The sequence below is a fragment of the Protomyctophum parallelum genome (assembly GCF_964188405.1).
Source record: "Protomyctophum parallelum genome assembly, chromosome: 14".
In the NCBI taxonomy this organism is placed as follows: Eukaryota; Metazoa; Chordata; class Actinopteri; order Myctophiformes; family Myctophidae; genus Protomyctophum; species Protomyctophum parallelum.
In genome coordinates this window covers 41,652,323-41,671,325 of record NC_139709.1, presented here as the reverse complement: position 1 = coordinate 41,671,325, position 19,003 = coordinate 41,652,323, and the positions used below count along the sequence as shown (strand labels likewise).

Here is a 19,003-nt window from a genome sequence, read left to right as displayed (position 1 = left end):
ACACACAAATAAATATATATCTACCATAGGCATTTTAGCTGCCGTTCCCAATATGGTTGGTACAAAATGTAAAGCATTCCAATACTGATGGGAGTGTTCTCTTCCAGTGGTGGCCCAACACCTTACCGACTGTAAATAGTTTATCTGTGTTCTGGCAGCCTGGGAAATAGATAGGCCTTTATTGAGCCCCGTAGAGACATTCAGTTGAAATCACACAAAGCATAAAAAAGGAGAGCTTGCAGGTAAGAATGGAGAGTGGATGAAAGATACCTTAATTGTGTCTTACTCCCTAATAGATCCTGATATCTCTCAAGCGTTTAACAAAGTAGCATGACAACTTAAGTGAAGGGAGTTAATAATCATTTTATCACGTTAATATATTAAGGCTACCCCTCTTTGCTGGTTTCCCTATTATCCTAATTGAGCACAAATTGATTAAGAGGTGCAGTGTAGCTATCAAGCAGCTTAGTTTTATCAGATGACAATTTAAGCCTCCATGATCCTATTAAAAGGAAAGCAGCTAACGTTTCAAGGAGCTGTGTCAGCTTACAGGGAGGGAAGGGGGAGGGGTCTGCGTTGAATTAAGGAAAGGGAGGGTGAAAAGGCTGAGAGATGTGTCCAACCTGAGCTTGAGGTTTCAGAAAATAGCCTTCTCTATTACAGTTTGTACTTATTGATATCTGTTCAAATCCTCTTCCTGTCTTTGAATGTTCTTTGTGACCCACTTCCTGAGATAATCTACCTAAGGTGTCTCTGACGGTATCACTGTGTTTATTTATTTCCTTGACGTATTCTAGTTAACTGGAGATAAGGTGGTGACCTGTTGGTGGTGAGGGAAATGCAGAAGGTGCCCATCTTTGAAGACCCTATTACTGTCTATAACAAGTCCCTAGTTTGTTTGATTACCTTTTAATCTCACGTTTTCAGGCTGAGCTTTTAATCTTTTCATTTGTCACAACATTCATCAAATAGTTAACTCTTATCCACTTTGCCTAGATTTGAGCCATGCTTGTACAAAATGGTCTCGCCTGACCTACGGTTCATGGTTCCTTCATTATAACAGTCTAATTCAATTACTTAATAAGGCAATAGCTGTCAGACCACTTAATTGCTAACCTTTTACCTTGTAAACAAAGCTTATTCTCCACACAAAAAGAATGGTTTGTAATAAAATATTTTTACTATTTGTTACAGACTGAAATACATTACCATATTCACGTACAAATTCCTTGACTTTTCACAATGGGTTTCTTATTTCTTTCTGGATAAATGCATTGTATCAAATGACCAATGGCCCTTACTATATTAACTCATAATGGTAAACCTATAACACAAGCATGATGGAAATCTTTAGCAGTTACAACTGATGAATAATCATTGCCTAAGGTTTCAGTCATACAGCAAATGTCAATTCCTCCTACACACCCTTCCCAGAGGGGTCTGGACCTCAAGAGGAACTGACAATTATTAAACTGGGGGGGAATGGGGGAAAGGAAATTATGTGCAGATGTAGACAGGTGCACCACAAATAGCAGATCCATAAGCTCGCTACAAGCATTGTGAGCTCATGGGCTATTTTCACCATGTGACAAAGTATAAATCAAACTTTAGGTGTTCACATAATGGAACACTTCTCCTCAGCAGTCGTCTTCACCCCCGTCATCGTGGTTTGAGCCTTGTTTTTCATGTCCTCCACATCCAGGTTCGTTATCTTGGATTTAATTGCATCCACATCCATGTTTTGTATGTTGACAAAAAGGGACTCATTTTTCACTTCTTCTTTAATATCTTCATCCACCATCTTTAAAAGATCCTCTGGGACATCAAGGTCATCCCCAGCCATATTAACCGTTGCTTCATCGGCAGCATTCTGTGTGAGAAGAGAAAATTGCAGCATAAATGACAAACAGTTGTGCATTCATATCGAATGAGTGATAAGTGCTTGTGAATTGATAATTCAACAATGAAGAAATTTTTTTTTTATTGATGATTTAAAAGGTGCAGATAGTAAGTAAAAATCACACCCGTGTGGGGCGATCTTAAGATTCATTATATATCATCATACATCATCTTGAACAACTGAATTTATGTGATTTGTTAGCCGATCCAATTGTGGTGCATAAACATTCAAACATCTAGACAAACAACGGTACAATGAACAACGATACAAAAACGACATCACAATTTGTTGTTCATGATGATAACTTAAAAAGGGGGTGGGGGACCAGGGATGCCATGACAAGAGAGTAGAGACGTTGTGAAGTTCACTAGATGAGTGAGTTGTTTCTGTTTGTAACCCTGGGTGGAATATTATTGTTGATAGCAGTGTTGGCTTGAATGAGCTGTTCCTTACCTCTGGTAGTCTGTATTTGTCTCTGAGTATCACCCTTAGATTGGCTCTTTCAGCCTTCTTTATGCCAAACTCCTTGTCACGTTCCATCCTACAGGAGACACAAACTGTACATCAACAGCAGCATAACAAAGTTGTAATTTGACAGTCCACGGAACCATCACGGTCAATGTGTACTCTCAGAGTTAAATTAAAGGATTTCACCCATTTTCAACTTATTTTAATATGGTAGAATTTGTCTACTTGTTGGTCTTTGTCTCAGAGGAGTGCTGTGGAGAGTTCAGAAACCCACCTACCGGCCTGGGCTGGCCTAGCGGTCCTGGCACATAGACTGGTAACAGTGTGTCGCGGGTTCGAGTCCCAATCCCTACGACCTTTGCTGCGTGTCTTCCCCCCATCTCTCTCCCTGTTTCCTGTCAACCTACTGTGATCTATCAATAAAGGCAAAAAGCCCAAAAGATATCGTAAAAAAATAAACTAGTAATTTCCCATTCATTTTTCCCATAGACGATTCAGAAAGTATTTATTTAAAGACCTTTTAAGCCTTGGACAAAGCCAGCTCGGATCGTGACAACTTTGTGACAACAAAAAAAAATGGGCCGAACAAAATCAACAAAAGTGTTGTACCCTGCCCTTTTTTCTTCTTAAAAAAAATACTAAATTTGAAATCTTCTTGGACATATCGACTACAGTATGTCACTGGTAGGCGGGTTTCTGAATTGTCTACACCTCCCTACCTCTGAGACACAGACCAAGTGGACAGAAATGGTACCATATTATAATGAGCATCAATTAGTACCAATAATATGAAGATAGGTTAAACATTTGTGATTTGGTCCTTTAACACAATCTGAATATGAATATGTGAATATGTTTCTGTATGAACTGTTTGAACCTGTTGCTTGAAAGCAGTAACACTACTTAGGGATCACTGCTTCTTGGAAGTAAACCCTGATAACAGGATCCTGGCAGAAGGAGAATGCATTAAAGGGCTAAAGGTCAGATAAGGAGGCAGGTGGCCATGTGTAAAGGCTTTCATTGACGGTTGGTATTGTCACAGTATCGTAATGTTATTAACAAGGTAAAACATTTGTCACATTGGGGGAACAAAGTCACACCTCTCCTTTCAACTAAACAATCTCAGCTTTGCTACAACTGGCTGTAAAGCTGGTCATAAGTCAAAATATTATCATATTTCTGTTGCTTTTGTACTGTGATCAAGGACCCGGCATTATAGAAATGTATTCACTCTCATGGTATGGTGAAGCAAACACTTTTAGCACAGTAAAATGCACTGAACAAGTTCTTTCCTTTTATCTATTGAGCAAGTGAAAATGCTGCTATGACAGGTTTGGTAGCAGGGGCCAGAAAACAGCAGGATTCTAAGAGATTTCCAGAAGCATACAGTAGTGCTGTTTGCCATGATGTGGTATAAAAACAAAAATAATTGCTATTTGCTACAGAGAAAACTGCCGTAGTGGAGAGCAGATGTACTTTCTGGACAGAGGCTCCCCTCTGTCGCACATGTGGAGGGGTTGGCTGATTTATCCTGTGTGCAGCCGACAACAGGTGTGTGTGTGTGTGTGCAGTCACACACACCAAATCAGCTCTGACTCAGGCTCAGCAGATGTGACTGCTTAAATCAGCCATCTCCCAACCACAGTTGTATTCATGTTATGCTACAGAGGTTATGTACAATAAAAATCAATAGGTCAACAATATCACTATATTAGTACCAGTGCCACCACTGAAACTGGCGTGAAACAACATTATCAGGACTTGTTATTGGCACAATTTGCTTTGTTTATATTCATCCATCCATAAATGCACCACATCTCTGTACATGTGTGCGTGTGTGTGTGTGTGTGTGTGTGTGTGTGCGGGTGTGTGTGTGTGTGTGTGTGTGTGTGTGTGTGTGTGTGTGTGTGTGTGTGTTGCTTGTGCGCGTGCGTGTGCATGCGTGTGTGTGTGTGTGTGGCATGCCTGTACGTCTGTAATCCACGTAACTCGAGAACCGTTCGCCCCACCAACTTCAAATTCAACACACGTGTTCCACACCACCACAGGGAGTGCAGTGCCCAGTGTCGAATCGGTGGAATACACCGTTGTCCAGAACCAGCACAAATGCCTCTGCCCAGGCAGGCTCTGGACAGGGCCCCTGCCCACGCTCTGTACAGGGCCCAAATTACCATATGTTGATCTGACCCCCCATGCCAAAGCGCCAGCGCTTGCCCAGCAGTCTGCTGTCATCTAGGCGTGCACGCGACCTCGCCCTACCCTTAGATCTCCATATGTGGAGCTGACCTGTTCTGACATTCCATATGTTGATCTGACCACATCAAACCCTGTACACTCAAGACACACTCCATATATGGCCAGTACAGAATTAATTCCCCCATGCCAAAGCGCCAGCGCTCGCCCAGTAGTCTTCTGCCACCAAACTGAAAAGTGTACTTGGCAATCAATTCGGCCCACTGGCAGAGCCTGACTGGTTGAGCCTCAATTGGCTGAGGCAGAGGCTGGAAATTGCACAGGTGAAAGGAGTTGGCCTCATTAGGCCCACTGGCAGAGCCTGGCCCAGGTGAAAGGAGTTGGCCTCATTAGGCCCACTGGCAGAGCCTGACCAGAGCCTTGTGTGGTGGTTCTGGAGAACCGTGGGTCTGACCGACTCGATACCTGGCACTGCACTCCGTGGGTGTCGAATGTGAAGTCAGTGGGTCAAAGTTAAGTGCATTACAACCGTATACACACGCACGCACGCACACTTTTGGCATTTGGCAAAAATAGCACATCTGCAAGCTTTTGTGACAAGTTGTGAGCTTGTAGACATGTAGTGTAGAGGGAAAAACGGAGCAGCCTTTTAGTGGTCAATTCTACCTTTCCTAGTTATGACAGACCATATTTTTACATTTACAGTAACATAATATCAACCCTCTACTATACTCATCCACTCCCCAGGCCAGTTTTGTGACAAATATGTGTTAGTTTTTAAATGTTCCAGCCAGTTGCAGTAAAGCCATTTCATCTGTTTTGTCAGAAGATTTGCCTGTTGAAATGATTAGTTTTATAGTGCACTGTCTGAGAGAACAGTACAGTGGCACTAAGTAAGAGATCCCTGAATAGTTTTAGGATGCACACAGACAATAATCTGCTCAGGCTATTTTCAGAGCCACAGACAATAAACCTCTCCCTAAAGCTAGCAGCTAAGCCATACTACCTTCCTCTGACGTTTCAGAAACACGTCAGAGGAAGCCAAACATTAGTACTGTATAGTATTGCTAACCTACTGACTTACTTTACTTACTTTGCTTACCTACAGCAGTTGGCTACACATACTCTATTTATTCCCACAAATGCGACACTGACCTGATATTGAATAATTGAATAGGCCAATACATTGGAATACCTTGGCATATACTGAATGGTTGGTCTTTGTACAATACTGTACAATTAAAGTGAATTCTACCCACCTAATGTTTCATCGTGATCTTTGAGTCCCCCATGTAGTTCAGGCAATCTATGCAATAGTTCAGGCTTGTACTATAATATAGTACAAGCAATATATATAAAACAGCAACAATCAATATTATGGGACCCAGTTTAGCTAAACTAAAAAAGTCAAGTTAAGACAAGGCGTCTGTAATCTGCGTAACTCGAGAACCGTTCGCCCCACCAACTTCAAATTCGACACACGTGTAATAAAGAGAATGCGTTGTTAACAAGGTAGGTCTTTAGTCCATTCTTAAAAGGTGCAAATGGGGGAGTTCCACAGACATGGGGCTGTGTAGCAGAAGGCCCGGTCGCCCATGGTACATATGAATGGAGCTGATTAATGTTTCAATATAGTGCACCTGTTCTGTCCTGTATTCTTGGCCTATGTGATGATGGTCAAGGCTTGCTGCGCTGTGGGATGGCTACTTGCCTTAGAGGCTTATTTCACCCACTAATCTCTTATTGCTGTAGGTCCGTCATATCACTTCTCTATATAAGTTACAGTACACTTTTATGAAATGCTAGAGCATTATGGTCGAGTCTGTAAGTGACTTAACACCGTGGTGTTTATATGCCACAGTATTTCATTGTTTATTGTAGGTTCAGTATTTACATTCCAGGCTTTAGGTCTGTGAGTCACCCAATGATTTTAAGTACAGTATTTTATTCCAACAGTTGGACGTCCAGTCAAGTTTTGACTCGATTTACATGATCCGTCACAACAATTTCATATTCCTGGGCTGGGACTGTTCCCAGTCTTAACGTCTAAGGAAATATGAGATTTACTCACTTCTCCTCCATCTGTTGTTCTTGGTACTCTGCATACTCTTCCCTGGACATGCCTTTAGACGCAGCGGCCGTCTCACCACCACCAGGACTCTCCTCTCCTCCTGCAGGCGACATGCCCTTCAATTTATCGCCAATCATGTGCTTCACAAGGAATGCCATGGTTATAGTTCTCTTGGATGTGAATCAGTCCAAGGGGGTGGCAGTGCAAGGCCACTAGAAAGGAACCCACAAAGGAAACCCTTGATCAAGTTTAAATGCAGCCAAAGTAATATCAGCACATGAATAAGAGCTGCCGTCTTTGGTGACTTTCTAAATCGAAACCTCTGGCTACTGCCTGATAATGGGATATGAGTATCAATGTGTTATGACTGGGCTCAAGAGCTTAGCTCATAATGGCCAGCCTACTAACAATGCTCTTCGTCTTGGCACACAAGGTCCCGCTGGACAGACCCCAGATTTGTAAGCTACCGTATATTGAATCCCCAAAATTAACAGATTATTGCTTCTGGCATCTAGCTATATTATGCGGGATTCAATGATGAAAATCCCCAGGTTTGGGATTAATCTAAATTGTAATATAATACTCTTTCTGTTTGTATATACTACACTACAGTGTGTAATCAGTATGTAAACAACGACTACAAGGATTAGTGAAATTCTGGCATGCCAAGACTACCACCTTGGTCACCAAGGTGGTAGCAAACTGTGCATATGCAGTGTAAATGAAAATGAAGTTGTGGGTGTTGGGTGAAATCAACCCTCAGCTATATTTCTGAGAAATATGGGAGGGGATGGTGGAGGGAAGCCTCGCCCCTGTGGGGCTTCCTTTCCCCCAACCCCTCCCCTACTGGGCGGGGTTTAGCCTTTTGTTTTACATGGCTTGAGCGTCTAATGAAGTAGACTCTAGAAAAGCATTCCAGCAGCCAGCTTGTAGCATGCCTCGTTAGGTAATAGACTTTCAATCCATACCTCCAATTTTTTTTTGCTGATAAAGTGAAGTTTGCTTTCGTCCGACATGTTTTGCGAAGTGCTTGCAGTTATGTTTAGGTTTGGGGTTTGGGGAAGGGTTAGTAATAGTAATGTTCGACATACAGTACATGTTCACCCGTGGCTTTGTGTGGTGCCACTCAAAGTGCATGACTACTGGATTGGGCTTGCTGGATGCATGTTCCAACCCCTAGTATGTCTGTCAGAAGACGTTGAGGGGTGATTTCACCCATGTGCGAAGTTGTGTTACATCCCTGTTTAGGGGGAAAAGGGATGCAACATGAAGTGAATTTTTTATTTTATAACTCAAGATATTTACATAAACTTAAAGGACAACTTTAGTTTTTTTCAACCAAGGTTCATGTTTTAGGTTGTCATTTGCCGCATTCTTTTGTTTTAGCCATTTTAGCCATTTTTTACAGGGGGGGGGGGGAGCGGGGGCATTCGAACATGGGGCTAAATATGTATTGTTTTACACAACTTTATAGTGATTTATATTTTAATTATTTACTATATATTATTTACTAGACTCCAGGGGGTGACAAACTGAAATGTTGAGCCATACAACACAGTATGGAATCCCCCTAGTAGTACCCCCCTTCACATTCAGCAAGAATTAACACTCATCTTTTCGTTTCTCTAATAACAACCTAAAAAACTAAAGTTGTCCTTTAAATTGACTAACAAAATATATGACACACAGAGAAATAAACAAAATCATCCTAAATCTAACCTTGGAGTTTAACCACTTAACCTAACAAACACAAAATAAGGTACAACCAAAACCTCATTATTCTCTACTCTATAGAGTACAATAGGATTTAAACTGTCTGGACAGAGTGTACGTTGTGGTGGCTGACGACTCACTCAGTGTGTATAGTAGTCACACCCGGGGCCCAGCTTATTATCTACAGCCATCATTCATTGAGAATCTGTTCTGTAAAAGAGAGAACATTTTATCCATCTAATATGGATGGGTATTTTCGATGAATCTATCATGACTAAAATGGAGTTTCAGGTTAAAATGGGTTTGTATATGAAGGGGGCGTGTCCAAAATGAATATCAAATATCTAAATACTGGATCAAGCAAGTTCAAAACTGGAGGCTGAGTAGACAATAAAATTATGAAAGTGAAACATCGTATCAATTTCTTCACAATAGGCTACAGTAAAGCTGTCAACATGGCAACATAATTTTATGATATAGTGTAGGGCTAATCCCAGGCAAGCTATATGTATTATATGTATATAATCTGTAACTAGAATTAATTTTATGTTTTTAAGTAATTGTTTAGACTTTAGAGGCACAAAATAAGCTTCAAAATGGGGGGGGGGGGGGGCATTATGACGGCCTATGTTTATAAGCATGGTTTTAGTACAATAATCAATAATGCACATTCATTGACATTTGTCCATCCATTCATCCATCTTCAACCGCTTATCCGTAGTCGGATCGCGGGGGCAACAGCTCGACCAGAGTGTTCCAGACTTCCCTCTCCAGAGCAACATTTGTGACTTCCTCCTGGGGGATCCTCTATGGGGGGATCCCGAGACGTTCCAAGGCCAGTGAGTCGATGTGTTTCCTCCAACTGCGCCTTGGTCTGCCCAGGGTTTCCTCCAACCCAGTGGGACGTGCCTCGAGGACCCCCCCCCCCCAGGGAGACGCCCAAAGGAGCAGCGATTCTACTCCGAGTCTCTCTCGTGTGACTGAACTTCTCACTATATCTCTAAGGGAGATGCCAGCCACACGTTGAAGAAAACTCATTTCGGCCGCTTGTATTCGCGACCTTATTCTTTCGGTCATGACCCACACTTCATGACCATAGGTGAGAGTAGGAACGAAGATGCTCGGTAGATAGAGAGCTTTGCCTTCTGGCTCAACTCTCTTTTTACAGTGACTGCAATACCTGTTGAGTCAAAACTCAGAAATTCAGAATCTTATATATGACTGAGCATGATGGCTCAGGTAAAACTACATCTCCCAGAGTGCACCAGCAAGATGGCTGCTGATTACCTGAGCTGGAACACCTGAAAAGGCTGGTGGGAGCATGCTCACAAACAAATTACCAGAGACAAGAAGCAAGTCCTACTCATGGGTTCCAAGTCCAAGGAGGCCAATGGTCGGTGATGTTTGCAATACTGCTTATGTGTTAAAATCTGATCTAATGTGTTTAGTATACTTCTAGTTTGGATTGGGAAGGAAGTCACATTGCAGAATTGCCTTAATTTGTGTTTGAAAGTCGAAAGTATACTTTACAAAAGAAGAATACAAAGTTAGAAATGTTAAAATGATTTACATTTCTTTGAGAATTTAAAATACTTCTAAATTGATTTACTATATGTTTAAAATGCTAGTTGAAAAAGAGCTGATCTAGAAGTACAGTATTTTCGATTTACATTTGAAAACTTTAAATGCGACATTCTGCAGAATGAATAGCCTACTTTTACTTTTACACACACACACACACACACAGACACAGACACAGACACAGACACAGACACAGGACACTGAGAACTGAGAAGCTACCACGCACATACCACAATCCAGTAGATGGCGGTAATGCAACGATTATGGATGACAAACTACAATAAAACTCGAAGATAAAAGAAGAAAAGTTCCCTTCAAACTTCCCTTTAACCCTTGCGGTTCCAGCCGTCGTGCCTCTTTCTACTACCGCTGCGCTGAGAATGGTACGTGTTTAGTTTAGCTGGAGACAGTATGACTTTCACTTGTTTAGCCATAATTATCATACTCATGTGTTAATGTTATATTTACAAATACATTAATCATCATAGTTGTCAACGTATAGATTTTAAAAAATTAAAAAACGGCTTAATTTGATTACTTCGTTTTTCAATATCGTTGTCTTTAATTTGTCTGTATATTAGTATATTCAAATGTTGAGCACTGCTGTGAGTCGTAATGTCAGCTACCTATAGTTCCCCTAGATTGCCTAGCAGATATCGCAGACATTTAGATTAGAATACAGGCACAACAGCAGCAGTGAAGTGACTGACTATAGCTTGCCGGTCCAGCTATGGCTAACTAGCATCACGTTGGCCACGTGTGCCATGAGTGTGCAAACTTTCTCATGACATGGACCCCCAAATATATTTGGAGTTGGTTGTGGACCCGATCTAAAAATACTGTTGGCCAGGGAGGGACCCCATACAAGATCTGTTGTATATATTTATTTTTAATCCTCATTTTCAATGAAATGGATTGTTAAGAATTAAGTTTTTATTTTATTTTAAAGATCTTTAGACTCGTTGTGATCTTAATTGTTCAAGTATCCGATGTTTGTTTAAAGTGTATTTGAATGTTAAATCGTTTTGCTGGGGAACCCCCTCGAGGACCACTCCTTTGAGAAGCACTGGTGTTGTACTAGCCCTAGTGTTGTACATGATTAATGCTTGATTGACATGATGACTTAAACGGAATCCGATATAAATATGCGGATAACACCTTGGAGAACTGATTGCTCAAGCATACATGTGAGCTGTTGATACAGCTGTCATTAAGGACATTTTCCTTAATTTTTAAACTAGTATTCCTTGGTCCCATGCAGGTATTACTTACTGAGGGACAACATGGCATCAATCTCGGTTTGTCCATACACGTCACACATGATGGTTCGAGGTGGAAGAACCATGACCTGATGTTGGCAACTTGCCGCAGTTGTGTAAGTTTTTCAGTATCACATCATGAAGTCTACATACATATGCTGTATATACAAATTTGATGTCTTTCTGTGAGGATAACTTTGTCCAGTTCTGCTACTGATTGCAAGTGATGACAATTGAGACTCCTGAGATAGAACAGTCCTGTAATTGCATTGTTAAATGTATCCCGAATGTTTTTATTTAGCTTTTCTGCCAATATGCTGTATCATTTGTCCACAGGCTGCACACCAAAACCAGGATCACTGATGTGGTCTACGCAACACCTCTAACGATGAACTGGTGTGAACCCAGCTCTGATCTGGTTCAGGGTGTAGAATTCACTAACTCTAAACCAAGATCTAGGACTTGGGTGCCCTCCTTCATACAAAGGTGAGCACAAACATCTGTTAAAATGAACCTCAATTTAAAAAAAAAACAATATATATAATTATATATTCTACCAAGGAAGTGGAAATGCCAGCACTACAAAGATGCTAGGCAACTTACAAGATGTTAATGATATGGGAGTAATGTTTTAATTCCAGTTTGATTGGCTGAAGTGGAAAATGTTGCAGAAATTACATCTGTCAGCTAAAACTATTCAAAAATTTCGCTTGGACTTCGCATGGGTTCCCCTTATCTATGATTTGTTATTGCCTTCCTGATCAACCCTTTACTGCATGGACTGGAGTTGTCACCTTTTCTAACCGAGAGCACTCGGCCTGGCACATTTTCCAGTTTGTTCCAAATTAACCAAACCAATGTAAAGATTCATGACAAACTTTGCCAGTTTAACTACTTGTACTTGAGCAGTTGAAGTGATGGATGGACAAATATTCCATTTCCACGTTGTACAGTACTATTATTGGCGACAAACAACCAAGCAATATGTAATTTACACAATGCTAGTGAATACCTCATTGACAAATGATACTGCTTTTCCTACAATGGCGGTTTTAGTGTAGCAGCTTTATTTCACTGCAGATGATGTATTCTCACGATGGTCTTCCAAGCCCACAAGGCTTTGACGATACTGCCAAATGGCAACACTGATGCAGCTTTCTCTGTTTAAGAACATGCATGATCAATATATAATCAATTGGCCTAAAATTGCTTGTGTGTTCCACAGACCGAGGGGGCTTACCAGAAGCAGCCCACTGTCCCAGTGCAAAAAAGGGTTCTGGCCACTGAAGGAGCCTAAGGAGAAGCTACCATAAGAATGTTGTGCTTGGCTTCAAGACCCCAATAGAGGTATTATCAAGTTATGAAATAAAATAATGGCGGTATTGATTAGATGTGTTACTTTGTAGCCTTTAGTTCAAACCTGCAGATGATGTATTCTCACGATGGTCTTCCAAGCCCACAAGGCTTTGACGATACTGCCAAATGGCAACACTGATGCAGCTTTATGTTTAACCCATTTTGACCTGAGATCAGATTCTAAAATTGTCTTCTAAATCCTGACAGTTTTCTGAAAAAGCTATGTTTCTATGTCAGTCGTTCTTCGATTTAAAAAAAATAGCATACCTACAAGCTCGTAGCGCGCCACTCGGTGGCGTGCTATGAGCTTGTAGATCTGCTATTTTTCAATGGCTAAAGCATAACTTAGTGCTAACACCAAAATGGGTTAAGAACATGCATGATCAATATATAATCAATTGGCCTAAAATTGCTTGTGTGTTCCACAGACCGAGGGGGCTTACCAGAAGCAGCCCACTGTCTTCCAGTGCAAAAAAGGGTTCTGGCCACTGAAGGAGCCTAAGGAGAAGCTACCATAAGAATGTTGTGCTTGGCTTCAAGACCCCAATAGAGGTATTATCAAGTTATGAAATAAAATAATGGCGGTATTAGATGTGGTCGGATTATTTTGTAGCATGTAGTTCAAACCTGCAAATGATGTTTATCTCACGATGGTCTTCCTAGCCTGTCTGGTTTTGACGACACTGCCTATTGGCATAGCTGATGCAGTTATTTTAAACTTTTACCCTGAATTTCCAGTTATGTATAAATGGCTAAAGGAAAGTTTATTCTCTCACAAGGGATCTATGAGCACAAGCTCAGCATTTACTGCTGTCGATGGTCTTCAAATGTTAATCACGATGGTCTTCCAAGCCATTTTGGTTCTGACAACTGCCTATAGGCAACACTGAGATCAATCTGCCTTGAGACATTGATCCATGTTGGATTAATACACTAGATTTTTTATTATTTGAAAGTCCCATTAATATCAGTGTAGGAGCCATAATGTGATCTATATGTGTTTTGAGTATGAGTCACGTTAATGGACAGATTGGGCACTGCACTGGTAGTGGTGGTGGGCGTGATCACTGGGGCTGGGCGCTGTCACGCTAATAACTACACAGCGTTTACCTGGCACTAGAGTTGAGGAACTTGGACGGAGAGGGGGTGAGCTGGGAGTCGACATTTTCTGTTGACCGCAACAAAGCATCTTAACATCCATGCCGGCCCGGTAGTATATAATGGTTAGCTGGGAACTGTATCTTGCCTGTGCTGCGGAGAAGAATAAATGGTCAAACTGACGGATTGGATTGGATCTGAATTCCTTTGTGTGCGCGTCATACAAGTGTCTCTTATACTCATGCTTAGCTCCTCGGCTCACGGCATCTGCAGTTGTATTAACATTCTATTTTCTCTGTTTTATCTGTTGGTGGCGTTGTGACCAAAATGAAGATGCAGAGGACCATTGTGTGATTACCTGCACCATTTGCAAATGCAACCGCTTTTAAAAGAGGCACAAGAATGTCTGTCCACTTGCCATCAGTCTTCAGGTACAAGGAATCTCCTACACTATCTTATTAAAAGTTTCTACAATAACTCTGAGCTTGAATGTGACATGTGGTTGAGGAAAATATGACTAGGTATTAGGTAGGTTGATGTTTGACCGTTTTGGTTTAATGTTTTTGATCTACCGATGTTGGGATTTGTCATAGTTACTCTGACACGTTAACACATGTGCTGTTAATCCATGAACCATAGAGCAGTCCACTTGTTTGACTCCATGCTGATCTTGGGAACCTCTTTTCTCCTAGGTCGGACCTGGCCTCATCCATGCAGTTCAAGCACTGTCCTGAGATGTTGCAAACTTCTTGAAGCTCTGAATGTACGTTTTTCAGTATCATAATGATACATTTAAAAATTGCAGATTTAAATGTCTTTCTGTGAGGATAACTTTGTCCAGTTCTGCTACTGAATGCAAGTGATGACAATTGGGACTCTGAGATGGAACTCCTGCAAATGATTGCATTAAATGTATTCTATATTATTCTTTTGCCAGTTTATGCTAATAAACTGCTACATTTGTCCACAGGCTGCATGCCAAGATCCGGCTCATTGAAGTGGTTTTTCAACACCAACAATGAGTTGGGGAGAACCAAGACAGTAGAACTGAATCATCCCATATGTTGACAGCCTGGACCCGACAGTATTTATACAGTGAGGGTTTGCAGTGGAAGTACCGTGCCTTGAAGTTGGATGTTGGCAACTTTACATGGTGAGTGTACGTTTTCAGTGTTTCATCGTGAAGTGTATTTCAAAGATGCAGGAGTAAATGTCTTTCTGTGAGGATAACTGTCCAGTTCTGCTACTGAGTGCAAGTGACGATATTAGTGACTCTGAGATGGAACAGTCCTGCAAATTATTGCATTATTAAATGTATTCTGTATTTATATTGCCATTTTTAGGCTAATAAGCTGGTTCATTTGTCTACAGGCCATATGTTGACAGCCTGGACCTGACAGTATTTATACAGTGAGGGTTTGCAGTGGAAGTACCGTGCCTTGAAGTTGGATGATGGTGAGTGTACGTTTTCAGTGTTGCATCGTGAAGTGTATTTCAAAGATGCAGGAGTACATGTCTTTCTGTGAGGATAATTGTCCAGTTCTGCTACTGAGTGCAAGTGACGATATTAGTGACTCTGAGATAGAACAGTCCTGCAAATTATTGCATTATTAAATGTATTCTGTATTTATATTGCCATTCTTAGGCTAATAAGCTGGTTCATTTGTCTACAGGCCATATGTTGACAGCCTGGACCTGACAGTATTTATACAGTGAGGGTTTGCAATGGAAGTACCGTGCCTTGAAGTTGGATGATGGTGAGTGTACGTTTTCAGTGTTGCATCGTGAAGTGTATTTCAAAGATGCAGGAGTACATGTCTTTCTGTGAGGATAACTGTCCAGTTCTGCTACTGAGTGCAAGTGACGATATTAGTGACTCTGAGATAGAACAGTCCTGCAAATTATTGCATTATTAAATGTATTCTGTATTTATATTGCCATTTTTAGGCTAATAAGCTGGTTCATTTGTCTACAGGCCATATGTTGACAGCCTGGACCCGACAGTATTTATACAGTGAGGGTTTGCAATGGAAGTACCGTGCCTTGAAGTTGGATGATGGTGAGTGTACGTTTTCAGTGTTGCATCGTGAAGTGTATTTCAAAGATGCAGGAGTACATGTCTTTCTGTGAGGATAACTGTCCAGTTCTGCTACTGAGTGCAAGTGACGATATTAGTGACTCTGAGATGGAACAGTCCTGCAAATTATTGCATTATTAAATGTGTTCTGTATTTATATTGCCATTTTTATGCTAATAAGCTGGTTCATTTGTCTACAGACTGGGTAGATGTGGATTTTCAACACCAACAATGAGTTGGTGAGAAACAAGACTGAAGAACTGCATCATCCTATGTTGACAGCCTGCACTCTGCACTCTGGAGTCTGGACAGACCCTGCTCATATTGTACCACTAACTTAATTAAAGTAATGATAATGATGGAGGAAAAGCAATAAACTCAAGCTTTTCATATGCCATCATGGTGAATGTAGTCATTTGTTTAATTAAAAAAATAAATGTATATATTTTGACATGGAAAATGACTGGTACACTTATTTCTGAGAAACTACTTTTCTTATTGGAGAAGACATTGTATATTAGCTTTCTTTTCTTTTTTTTGCATCTGTCTTCAAGTTAAGAGTGATGAAAATCTACCAATTCATATAGACTGGAAGAAAGGTTAATGTCCATACTTGGGACTCTTTAAAGATATGTTGCAATACTACATTTAAAATAAGTATAAAGCATCGGCCTTGCGGCATCCATAAATTGTTCCTGGTAACTTCATGGCATGCCATCTTGCCATTTAACCCAGTGCCAGTCTTTAAGGTACCCAATAAGTGTTTGTTTTTGACAAGTTGGGTTTATCCTTTTGAATGAAATTCCATTTAGTGTATATAGCCTACTGGTATAAATGTACATTTATTTGGTTTCGGCTTTTCGTAGTACATTGGTGAGGTGCCCTGTGCTGGCTTTCTATTGAGACGCCAATAAAGGTGTAGGAGCCATTAGAAGGGAAGCATTTTTTTTTATTTTTTTTTACCACTTGTTGGCGGGCTTGAGAAGCACAGCTTCTATATCTATAAGGTGTGCACTTATAAGGTGACACGGGTGCACTGAGAAGGTTCTTACCAGCAGCACTCGGCATCCAAACAGACAGAACCATTCATTATAACTGATATGTTTTGTCATTTCAACTGCTCAGTGCTCACTTCTGATAACACTCAAACTGGATCAAAGACTGGACATCCATCTGTTGCTATTTTTTGTGTGTACTGCATAGGATCACTCCCATACCATACCTGTGAAGTAACTGCAAAGGGGCCTGGAAACTGGAAAAATGGCAGTTACTAAAGGTATAACGGTCCTAGCAGTACATCCAAGTGGTAGAAAAGAGCTCATGCGTGTTCTCTACTGCCATCTAGTGTAAGGTAAGTTAACATGCAAAAGGGAAATGTTGCGGTGCGTGAGTGACCTAATTATTATGAATAAGGGCCGGGGACAATTCTATACTATACCTCACAGAGTGCAGATATGAAATTGTGTCTTGGTTAAAATGACATGAGTATATTTAAAGCATAGCCTATATCTTTTTGTATTGTTCTAAGTTAGATGCCCAGATGTATCGGCCACATATCGGTAACGTCTGATATTTGCGGTCTATATCGGTCTATATTTGTAACGGCAAATAAAACAGACATTAACCATGGCAGTAGACCATATTTATCAAATAAGATGGCTATGTTGGTGTGTTGGTTATCTGCAGCCTACCAAGCTGTAGATTATGAACATTTATTTCTTGTATTGAAGATGTATTTGTTTCCCTGGTACAAAAGGGGGAAATAAACATTAATAAACATTTATCTGTTGTCAGTATTGGCTAAATTGTTATTTTAAACATCTGTATCGACCAAGAATTTCGATCCATATCAGTGTGCATCCCAGTTGAATTCAATTGGCTGGGAACCCCCTGGAGCCTGTTCAAGGACCCCTGGGGGTCTCTGGACACTACTTTGCTAAACACTGTGCCCCAAAGTTAGCCGTTGCGATACTAATAAGTGGCATCTGCCAGGTGTCACTGGCAGCCCACAGGCCAAGAGTTACATTTACAAGTAGTTCTCCTTTGGGAACTATAGAACTTGAATGTACTCACTCATATTGTAACTAATTGTAGATGATAATTCATAAGCAAGGTCTTGTTGATCTGATGCATGCAAATTCCAAGAAGTCTTCAGCAGCATCTGTCATGAAATGGAATATCCTACAGTACCAGCCTTAAAGATTCACAGTAAAACAAATGGTTTTTTTCTCGCAACCATGAATTAGTCTGGGCCTGTTGAGGCGTGTCAGAGTGTTCAAAGTAGTGCTATAAATAGAGCACTGTAAGCACACCTTAAGAAGCAATTCAGCCAAGACAGACTGCCTCTCTGGGGGAGGACAGTGCCTGAGGGATGCTTCTCTGTACAGGCCAGGGCTTAGTACAGCTGTGTGCGTGTGTGTGTGTGTGTGTGCGTGTGTGTGTGTGTGTGTGTGTGTGTGTGAGAGAGAGAGAGAGAGATAGAGAGGGGAGGGGGGATGGGGACCAACAGTGGGATGGAAGCATTACAGTCACAAAGTAATAGAAGGGAGGGATTTATTCAGAGGAGGAGTTTATCAAGAGCCAGAGTGCTTAAAAGAGATGGGGGAGGAAATATGAGAGAGAGAGAGAGAGAGACAGGGTAAGCGTAATAGAGTAAGAGAGGAGGGAGACAGAGATGCTGTTGCCAGGGAACAGCGGTGCAATAGAGTGTCCATCTTTGACAGCTTGTGAGGGATAAACACAATATTACACTGTGACTCCGCTTTCGAAATGGACCTCGAGACAGGAAAACAGCTGATCTGGACATGAGGGCTCATGTGATTCGTTGCATTTTCTTTGCTCAGCTGAAAAGATAGAGAGAGTGAGAGATACACAGAGACGGTAGGCAGGTGTTTGCATTACATAACCGCCATAACACAGCTTCCATCATAATGACGTCACTACAGCAGGATTAGAGCCCGGGGGCATTAGAATTGGTGAACAGCGAAGAGTTGGAGAAGGAGAGGGGACGTGGATTCACAGAGCTACTAGCAGAGAAGCAAAACGGGTGATTTTAAACGTGTGTGGCCGAGGATGACCCTTTTATCCCCAAAACAGCATGAAACTCAACTCACTGACTGAGGACCACAGAGGTACACGTAAGGATGGGAGCAGGATGGTGGTGCGTGATGTTGTGTGACTATCCAAGCTCTCTCACCCGTTCTCTGCCTCAGACTCCCTCTCAGTCTCTGTCAACAGCAACATCACCAGCATTCTCTCAGCAAGTAGCTGAATGAACCCCCCCCCCG

At 41.3% G+C, this 19,003-nt stretch overlaps 1 protein-coding gene and 1 long non-coding RNA gene across 2 annotated transcripts; one reads left to right on the top strand and one right to left on the bottom strand.

Moving 5' to 3' along the window:
* Positions 1 to 1,615: 1,615 nt before the first annotated feature.
* LOC310871323 (complexin-4-like) lies at positions 1,616 to 6,869 on the bottom strand (the record flags this gene model as incomplete). The annotated part of the gene is made up of 3 exons (XM_083782809.1): positions 6,633 to 6,869; positions 2,354 to 2,441; positions 1,616 to 1,870 (listed from the first exon to the last, which is right to left on the bottom strand). The coding sequence occupies exons 1-3, from the start codon at positions 6,788 to 6,790 to the stop codon at positions 1,616 to 1,618; spliced, it is 501 nt and encodes a 166-aa protein (XP_083638935.1). The 5' UTR covers positions 6,791 to 6,869.
* A 4,317-nt stretch (positions 6,870 to 11,186) lies between these two features.
* Positions 11,187 to 14,787, top strand: LOC310870559. The gene is made up of 7 exons (XR_014570245.1): positions 11,187 to 11,301; positions 11,522 to 11,671; positions 12,411 to 12,532; positions 12,970 to 13,093; positions 13,973 to 14,070; positions 14,332 to 14,402; positions 14,610 to 14,787. It is a non-coding gene; the product is annotated as an uncharacterized lncRNA (long non-coding RNA).
* The last annotated feature ends 4,216 nt before the right edge of the window (positions 14,788 to 19,003 follow it).